General features: G+C 48.0%; 1 protein-coding gene across 2 annotated transcripts; it reads left to right on the top strand.

Annotated features, from left to right (window-relative positions):
- Positions 1–512: 512 nt before the first annotated feature.
- g3bp1 (GTPase activating protein (SH3 domain) binding protein 1) lies at positions 513–9,090 on the top strand. Of its 2 annotated transcripts, XM_086304966.1 has the most exons (13): positions 513–688; positions 1,883–2,040; positions 4,924–5,040; positions 5,244–5,325; positions 5,600–5,773; positions 5,871–5,961; positions 6,185–6,278; positions 6,476–6,725; positions 6,806–6,910; positions 7,284–7,401; positions 7,588–7,713; positions 7,793–7,902; positions 7,998–9,090. In XM_086304966.1, the coding sequence occupies exons 3-13, from the start codon at positions 4,946–4,948 to the stop codon at positions 8,244–8,246; spliced, it is 1,494 nt and encodes a 497-aa protein (XP_086161092.1). In that variant the 5' UTR covers positions 513–688; positions 1,883–2,040; positions 4,924–4,945; the 3' UTR covers positions 8,247–9,090. The 2 variants fall into 2 exon arrangements, with proteins under 2 accessions (XP_086161092.1, XP_086161081.1); XM_086304955.1 differs by lacking the exon at positions 1,883–2,040 and having other exon boundaries at positions 516–688.
- The last annotated feature ends 297 nt before the right edge of the window (positions 9,091–9,387 follow it).

The following is a 9,387-nucleotide window of genomic DNA, read 5'->3' as shown; positions in this document are numbered from 1 at the left end:
TATTAAAATTATAACCGACACAGAACAGAAAATGATAAATAAAGAAACTCTGCACTTGTATCGGTGAGATGAGGTTTATGGCTGCAGAAAAAGCCCCTCACTGGATCTTGAGTTTGGATTAGTTTGTTTAACAGTCCTAAAGCAGGCTGCATCCAGCTTCTTCTGATCTGAAAGGAGTGAAGCCCACATCTCGGTCCCACGGCCTCCTTTTATCACATTAAGCCGCTTAAAATGAATTAAAATCCGCATGATTGGATGACTCATTCGCTCCCAGGTTGGACAACAAAAGCCTTTGTCGCCCCCAGGCGGGGGTAAGCAACGGTACACTGCGAGCTAACAACAAAAACGGCAGTCGCCTGTTCACGAAACCATCGTACCGTCAACTGACACTGTGACGTTATTGGCACGCTCCGTGAACCCAGGCAGCGAGGAGACGCTTCCGGATTGGCTGTACGTAAGGGGCCGTTGCAGTCACGTTCAACTATTGGTGAATGAGTCGCGGAGCGTGAATATGATTGAGTAGCCGTCGCGTAGGCGGGCAGAATAGCACGTTCGGTTGTGGAACCGAGGCCGGTACTAAGCATTTCGGCACGTTGTGAAGCCGTTAGCGTTCAGGCAGCCGCTGCTGTGACTCTTAGACACTTCCTGTTTGTAAAGCGCAGTTTTGCCCAAAATAATTCACCAGGCGGTAAGTTACTCTTCTCTGTAATCTAATCCAACATTAGTGTGTGATTAGTTTATACTTGTGTTTTTTTATTAACTGGATCGCTCTTCCAGGCCGCGTCTACAGCCTGGTGTAGAAGGGGAGTTGCTGTTAGCAACCCTAATGACATTGTAACTAGAGTATAATTATATAATCGTGTATTACCTATACATTACAATATTTGAGTATTTTGAAATGCCATCGGATGGTGTAATAACTGTTATTGCGTGAAAAAGTCGAAATGCAGCTACCGGCTTGATTGTTTGGTCTCCAGGATATAGCCATCCCCCACATGTAGCTCTCTTTTAGCCGTGGCTTGGTGGTTAATGCCTCTTTTACCGCTCCATTTTGTCGTTTAATCCCTACATGTTAATTTAAATAAATAGTTTAAAGATCAATTTCGTGTTTGGTTCACCCTTCGGTCCCGGTTCGGAGCTGCTAGCAGGGCTCTCTCCGGCAGCAGCGGAGGGGTGGCCGGCCGGGACACGTGCTGCGGCCGCCGCTCGCCCTGCCTCGCTTTGGGAGCCGTGTGTTCGCTCAGTTTCCACAGCTTGGCTCCGGAGAGGGCCGTCTAGCGTGCCATGTGAACCCGGTTATCGATGGGGCAGTCCACTGAGGGTCGCGTGTAAGCCGGTGAGCGGCTCCAAGCAGCGGGCACGCCGCGGCCTTTGTGTGCGTGCAAGCGCGGTCCTTCACGCGGAGCCCGGATCGATAAGCTAGAGCCAGCTGGAAGCATTGGGGCACGTTTTTAGGCTAGCTGGGCTAGTCCACCTTAAAGCCTGGTGGACCAGGGAGGGCTGGGCGGTGTGTCACAGCAACAGATGGCTCGTGCTGTGTGTACAGGTGTGCACATTTATCTGCACAGCACTTTTCGGTGGAAGGTAGCGTGAAGGCCAGTGATCCCGTGTACTCCCGGTGTTAGCAGAGGGCTAAATTCTCTCTAACAAGAAGACACCTTCAACAGCAGGCTGAGGGAAGGCGGCCATCTTCCTTGGCTAGCCCAGGGGGTAAGGAGAAGGAAGACAAACTGTAGGAGTGCAGGGCTTAATTAATTAACCCAAAATGGATTTAAAGTTTATCAAATGTCCAAAGACATGAAAATGGGCAGAGAACAGACTTGTGTTACATACATTTGACTCTTTACCTTAACTGTATGTGAATCAGCTATACCTACATCAGCTTGCAGGCCTCAGATTCCTGTTGTAGGCCAATGAAGACCCAGGTAAAGAGCACTTCAGGTTTCACATTTCCAGTAACAGCAGACATGAAACATCCAGGGATGCCTGCAGACGGTATTGTATAAAGACCAGGAAGCATGCTCGAGCAGGATATCCAAGGTATGGTTAGGCTCACCTAAGATAGGTTTAATCTTAAGCATCAGGTTTTATAGGATTAGAAATGAGTCAATCAGAGGGATGGCTCAAAATCGAGGGAGAGTGGATACACTGGGCAAAGGATGAAGATGGAGCTGCTAGGTGGGAGGACAAGAGGAAAATCTCAGAGGAGGTTCCTAGTTGTAATGCATGGGTAGGCAACTCCAGGCCTCAAGGGCCAGTGTCCTGCAGGTTTTAGATCTCACCCTGGGTCAACACACCTGAATCAAATGATTAGTTCATTACCAGGCCTCTGGAGAACTGTTGAGGAGGTCATTTAGCCATTTGAATCAGCTGTGTTGGATCAACAACACATCTAAAACCTGCAGGACACTGGCCCTTGAGGCCTGGAGTTGCCTACCACTGGTGTAGTGAAACAGATGATGATGCTGGGATAGAGATGGAGAAAGATGTTGGGGTGTGGGAGTAGGAGACCATTGTGCCTTCACTGGTTTTGGGAAACAAGCGAGAGATGCATTAAAGAAAATTTCTATCAATTTATTTAAATAAAAGAGATTAAAAGTATATGAGTCACTAGCGCTTCATTACATCTGTCGCTCTGCGATGACCAGCAGCAGTCACCGTCATGCCTGGATTACATTTTCCCTGATATCGGTCTTCGGTCACATTTATGTCTTGATGAAATCTTTCCCTGTGCTTGTTGACAGAAACATGAGTCTTGAATCATCTGATGAGCTGTTTCACACTCACGAATTGTGATTCTCTGCTTTCACTCTGCGTCCACGAGTGTTTTGTGTGCTGCGGATTCAGTATCAGTTCAGTTCAGGGGCAACAAATACACCTCCTTTTATTCTGCCTTCACTTTTCTGGAGAGCAAACTTGTTAAACACTGAAATACCTTACCGTCTTTTTATTTTTATTTATTATTTTTTTGTTTAAGTCAGCTAAAAAAAAACTAGGCTTGTTTGAAGAAAACATTTTTTAAAATTTGAAATCTGGAATCGAAATTCATGAAAGCACAGCTGAACGAAGCCCAGCAGCAAAATACTCGTTGGCCGGTGTAATCTGCCCAACCTTCCAAATGTAATACTTGTAGTACTTTGATTTTTGTTTGATTTTACTCAAGTTGGACAGTCTGCACACTGTGTACAGTTCAAAGCAACAAAGTTCAGATCAACATGAATTGTGATTTAGGATGTTTGTGCTGGCCACCTGTGTCACCACCACCTGTCAGAGGCCACGCCCCTAATAATGCAAACCCTAGTCCAGTTGGAACAGCTTTTATAAAGGTAGAACTCGTCTATAGAGACCACAAACTAGTTTGTTTCAGGCTGTAAACATGTTCATTTTAACTGAGTTGCTGGAGCCCCTGCTGGATGCTATAGGAACTGCAGGTTGTAGTTCTTGGTTCGGTAAGGCTAACTGGGCTTAGAACAGCAGCTGCTCGATACACAGGATATCATAACAGATGTTCATCACCGTTGTTTCAGTTGATGTTGAAATCAGGTTTATTTAATATCATTACTCAGACTTTGTTGATTTATTAAACCTAAAAAAACATTAAATAGATATTGGACAACAGAACACGGATTAAAGCCAAAACTGTTACTGAAATAAACATTAGATGCTAACACATTGTCCGTGTTGCGCTTTCTTTGTCCTATTGTTGGAGTTTTACACTGAGAGAGGTTAGCGGGTAGAGTCGGCGAGTAGCTCATGTAGCAGCCGTGGTTTCTGTCTAAAAATATCCCGACGAGGAGGCCAAGCAGGCTGCCGGCTTCACAGGTGGATACCCTGGAAATGTTTTTAGCAGAGACTCTCAAATAAAAGCCACCAGCTCTTTCTGTCACAGTAAAGTGACCCAGCTGGTTGTTTCCTGTGGTTCATTTCCATTCAGCGTGAAAGAAGGACCTTGGGATTGATTGTTGAGGAATTCACAGCAGAAATGACTTTTTCCAGTCTTCCTTATAGACTCCATTCATGTTGCTACAGTGAGAAAATCTACCAGTAGAGGCACGAAGCAGGCAATCCATCGAGTCTGACGAGCCCTGCAGCTTTCTGTGGAAAAATCCTGAGCGGGTCTCATTTTAAAAACTGCAAATGTTCAAGAAACAGGGAAAGTATGCAGGTCTGTCTGAGCATGCCAGGCGTGTCTGTGGAGCGCAGCAAGCTTCCTGCTTCTGACGCCTGTTTGCATCATAGTTGTCATAGTACAGGAAAGGTAGAACACATCTGAACAAGCCATAGTCTGCAACCATTCCAAAACATAGTCAACGTTTGTGCAGTTTCCCGTGGACGATGTGCTATCTGCCACAGAAGAAACAGTTTTTTAATAAGACTTTCAGCATAAATTCAGGTGTGTCAGAAAGTAGGGCTGTGCGATATGACCAAAATCTCATATCCCAATGTAAGACACTTATCGTCCCGAATTTTTTCTTTTTTTTTTCTTTTTACATTTTCTGCTAATTCTGTGGGTTAGTGTCCACGCCCTGTGAAAATCGTCTCCAGGGCCGTTTTCACATCGGTGCACACAGACGAGGCAGAATGGGTCAGCTCTGCTGAATACAGGCGTCACAAACACGTAGAGGCCGAGGCTGAAACGCGATGAGTCGGTCTGCATGAGCAGCTCATCAGCACCTGAAACAAAGTTCCTCTACCCCACGGGGTCTGCTGCTCTGAATGATCAATGTTTAAGAGACTACTGAGCTCAGAATGACTTCATTGAGCAGATTTCTCAGTCTGTGCAGTCCTCATGTCTCCATGTTTGTGGCACTAAAACGTCCATGATGAATTTGTTCACAGCTGTCGGGATGAGCGGAGCTTTCTTTGTTTGTAGTGATATCATTTGGCCTGTTGCTGATCTCAGCCTGCTCTTTCTCTCTGCAGAGATTTCAAGTTGACCAAAGAAATGGTGATGGAGAAGCCAAGTGCCCAGCTGGTCGGGCGAGAGTTTGTCCGACAGTATTACACACTCCTGAACCAGGCCCCCGACTACCTGCACAGGTACAGCCGGCAGCTGTTTGTCTGTCAAATCAAATCAAATCACTTTTATTGTCACATCACATGTGCAGGTACACTGGTACAGTACATGCGAGTGAAATTCTTGTCAGCATACGAGGGAGTGACTGAAGCGTCACGCGCTCGCCCGCTGTCTTTGTAAATGTCTTCCTGCACACACTAAATCCGTCTCTGCTGTTTGCACTCAGGTTTTATGGAAAGAACTCATCCTACGTGCACGGTGGCCTGGACAGCAACGGCAAACCGGCGGAGGCCGTTTACGGACAATCTGTAAGTAAAGTGGCAGGCTGTAGCTTTAAGGTCAATTCCAAAGAGCTAGAAGGATGTAACTGTACTACAAAGTAATATGTTATAGTTACAGCTTACATTAAAACACACACACGCAGGCTAATTTCAGACGAGGCTGGCCCATCCTGAATGATAAGCTGAACGAGGTGGCGTCCTCTGATTGACGTCTGACCACAAGCGTGAAGTTGGTTTGAGTTCATAGCTTTTAGGTTTGGGCGCGGGAAGTCTGACTCAGCCTGTCTGTTCTCTTTTCCAGGAGATCCATAAGAGGGTGATGGCTCTGAGCTTCCGAGATTGTCACACCAAGATCAGACACGTGGACGCTCACGCCACCCTGAATGAGGGCGTGGTGGTGCAGGTGATGGGCGAGCTGTCCAACAACATGCAGCCCATGAGGAAATTCATGCAGACCTTCGTGCTGGCGCCCGAGGTCAGTTCTTCCATCGGGCCTTCAGCCTGTTATCATGTGATCTGTGACATGAACCCGCAGTAGAAAGTGTTGATTGATGGGTTTTCCTTTCCTTCAGGGAACCGTTGCAAACAAATTCTACGTCCACAACGACGTGTTCCGTTACCAGGACGAAGTGTTCGGCGACTCCGACTCTGAGCCGCCTGAGGGTGAGAACACATCTAGTTCTGTTTTTGTTGTGATTCATGACTCTTTCAGAGATCAGATTAAGAAATCCTGAACATGTCTGATCGGTTAAATGGGGATGAAAATATTCGGGTAGTGAGTCGAGTGTTTTCAGAGCAGAGGTGGAGGAAGTTTAGCGTTGCTGCTGTTAGTACAGCCGCAGTCTCGCGCAGATATTTAATGTTACGTACGTGTTTTGGTTTTCAGAGTCTGAGGACGAGGTGGAGGAGCTGGAGGAGAGGGTTCCCTCCCCTGACGTGGCTCCCGAGGAGTCGGCTCCTTTCTACGACCCAGCAGCTTGGTATGTGATCGAAGCGCGCTGAAGAGTCTCGCGTTCTTGTCGAGGTTTAAACTTGAATATTTAAACGCACAGAACACAGCTGCACCCGGGTTGTGGAAGAGGAAGATGATGTCACAGTTTTATTTACTGGAGTTCTAAAGCAAACTGCCACAAGTAGCGTTTTCAGTGAAGTGAACTTCTCTCTTCTTTGCTTCCAGTTCAGAGCCAGCCGTTCCTGGTGACGAGGAGGAAGCGGTGGCGGCAAGCCCAGAGCCAGAGCAGGAAGCAGAGAAGGAGGCCGAGGCAGTGGCGGTGGAGCTGAAGCCCGAGACGAAGCCGGACACGCAGACAGACGTGCACACAGGTGACGAGCAGACAGAGAAAAGCCCTGCCACCGCCACACCATCCGCTACAGAAGCTGTCGCTGCACCTGCCGAGCCCGCCCCCGCCGCCCCGGAGGAAAACAGGGTAGGTGGTTGTGTGGCGGCGTTTATGAATTGGGTTAAGTGGCAAACACGAGGATCTGATTTCTTTCCTTTGTCTTGCAGCCGTTCTCCTGGGCGTTGGTCACCAGTAAGAACCTCCCTCCCAGCGGGGCTGTCCCTGTCTCAGGAATCCCTCCCCATGTCGTCAAAGTCACCCCCACAGCACCGGTGAGTCCCTGTTCTCCCTCAGAACCCTGCTCAGGCTTTATGTCGCAGGTGTGGGTTCAGAAGTGCCGTGATGCTCTGAATGAACATTCATGTCAAATATTAGCAAATATGATAAAGTCTCACACAAAGACTTTGATTTCTCAACATTTTTCTGGAAATGGCTGTCCTTTTACTCTTTGGCAGCAGGTGTCACTATTTTAAAAGCAGATTTAATCTCAGTTTATGATGCAATCGCTTCTCTTGGGTAACACTGAGAAGATGATGGCAGAGCTCTGAGAGCTAGCTTCTGCCAGCAGCACGTTTGTGATGATAATCAGAGCCTCGAGTCCAGAAAACAAACTTTTTGTTTTAAAATGCGTTTCGACTCTTATAGCCCAGAGCTGAAGTGAAGTCAGAGTCCCAGACACCAGCACAGAGACCACAGAGAGACCAGAGGTCAAGGGAACAGAGGCCGGGAGGTCCTCCGCCCACTCACAGAGGCCCCAGACCAGGTACGCATAGTCCCGTCAGCAGCAGGCCTTTATTGTAAACCAGAGGTAACATCACGAAGCACCTCGGCTGCAAAGATGTCCCTGGCTGATTTGTGACAGCGGGGTCTCCTCGATGTGTTTGGATTTGTTATTTTTGCTGAACACAGAGAAGCTGTATCTGAAAAGGACTCTTCTTGTTTGTCTCAGCTCGAGAAGGAGAGCAGGGTGAGTCGGAGGGGCGCCGGGTGGTCCGGTATCCCGACGCACACCAACTCTTTGTGGGGAATGTGCCTCACGACGTGGACAAGAACGAACTGAAGGAGTTCTTTGAGCGTGAGTTGGGTTGTGTGAAACTTTGTTTTTTCTTTTGTTTGTAGGTGTAAAATCTGACTGTTTTTACCGCGTCTTTCAGAGTACGGGACGGTCCTGGAGCTCAGGATCAACAGCGGAGGGAAGCTTCCAAACTTTGGCTTTGTGGTGTTTGACGACTCTGAGCCCGTCCAGAAGATTCTCAGTAACAGGGTGAGCTTTTTGATGCTTTCAGCCGAGGAGCTTCACGCTCAGCTGTTTGTGTCTTGGCCCGTGACAACCGCCTTAATGCCTCTTTTCTCCTTCAGCCCATCAAGTTCCGAGGCGACGTACGCCTGAACGTGGAGGAGAAGAAAACCCGGTCAGCCAGAGAGGGCGACAGGCGGGACGCCAGGCCTCGGGGCCCCGGCGGCCCCGGCGGGCCCAGAGAGCGGGTTGGGGGCAGCGGGGGACCCCGGGGCCCCTCTGCCCGCGGAGGCACGTCACAGAAACCCAGCTTTGGCTCCGGACGGGGCGCCGGACCCAGCGAGGGACGCTACCCTGCCCCCCGCCAGTGAGGCTCCCGGCCTCTGAACCTGAGTTCATTACTGTCATTTACCTGAGCAGGTGTGTGCCTGCCGCAGCAGGAGCTGATTGGACACGGCCAAATTCTCTGCTCCGCTCCTGGGAAGGAAAAGCGAGGAACTCTGTGCGGTCGTGGTTCCTCGTCATTTCCCTCCTGGTGCATGAGCGTCAAAACAGGTTTCAGTAATCAACGCAGGTTTAGTCGAGAGCTCTGCCCGCTCCTTCCTGCTGATTTCAGCAGCATGTGTCTCTCCTGAAGATGGCTGCCTCTTCCTCCTCCCCGGATGCCCTCCACTCCAGCCTCCTCCTCCCCCTCACCTCCTGATTTGAGGACGTCGCACTCATTTCTCCCATCGTCTCCTCCTCCTCTTCTTCTTTGAACTCCACCAACACGTATTATTTGGACTCTTGTTGTTTTTCATGCTGAACTTGAATTTATTAAACAAATCAAAACATGCAAACACATAAAAAAGGGTAAATACTACTTGAATTGGGGATAATGAACCCAGAGGTTAGGTGTTGTTTTTCGCGTTCTCTCCCTGTTTCTTAAAGGAACGTGTACTTTACTGCTTGGGCAATCCTGTGTATTGCTGCCACCATTGTATCTAGCGATGGATCTGTCTTATTTTTTTTCTATCAGGTCAAGAGCTGAACTATAGTGGTTTTATTTGAGTAATAATAATGTTGGCTTGTAATATGTGGATTGACAGACGTGTCTGAATGGAGCATGTTTCCAAACCCGTTGTTAGGCTTCTACCGATGCACTTCATTTGTCATGTTTAAAGCGAGCTCACCGGCCAACGAGAGAACTAAATTAAAGTGAATTACTGTTTTGAACGTTGTTTCAGAGCTTGTTTTCAGTCTGTGGACGGATGCACGGGGAGTTAAATGTGTTTGAGGAAGGCAGCACGTGTCCGTGTCCAGGAACATGGACGCTTTAAGCAGGCGACGCTTTAATACTGATCTTTTTCTTTTTATGCCTTTAATTGATTTTAAAAAAAAAAGTGAGTTTTATCTTCACTTAATCCAGAAACTATAAATTATTCATTTAAACCATAACAAGGCCAAGGTCTATGGACATGTGTGACAATGTTCATTTGACCAGCTGGTTAACACAGCAGCAGCGGCATTCGG

Source organism: Aulonocara sp. 'chitande type north' Nkhata Bay, linkage group LG2 (assembly GCF_057382095.1).
Source record: "Aulonocara sp. 'chitande type north' Nkhata Bay isolate Kocher_YH1m ecotype deep benthic linkage group LG2, A_spYH_male_GT1.1, whole genome shotgun sequence".
Taxonomy (NCBI): domain Eukaryota; kingdom Metazoa; phylum Chordata; class Actinopteri; order Cichliformes; family Cichlidae; genus Aulonocara; species Aulonocara sp. 'chitande type north' Nkhata Bay.
The sequence above is the reverse complement of the archived record's forward strand: the minus strand, read 5'-3'. Positions and strand labels throughout refer to the sequence as shown.

Coding starts and splice junctions, on each gene's coding strand:
- g3bp1 (XM_086304966.1), top strand. CDS start 4,946: ATGGTGATGGAGAAGCCAAGTGCCCAGCTGGTCGGGCGAGAGTTTGTC. Junction 6,279..6,475: donor TTCTACGACCCAGCAGCTTG/GTATGTGATCGA, acceptor CTTTGCTTCCAG/TTCAGAGCCAGCCGTTCCTG. Junction 7,714..7,792: donor ACTGAAGGAGTTCTTTGAGC/GTGAGTTGGGTT, acceptor CGCGTCTTTCAG/AGTACGGGACGGTCCTGGAG.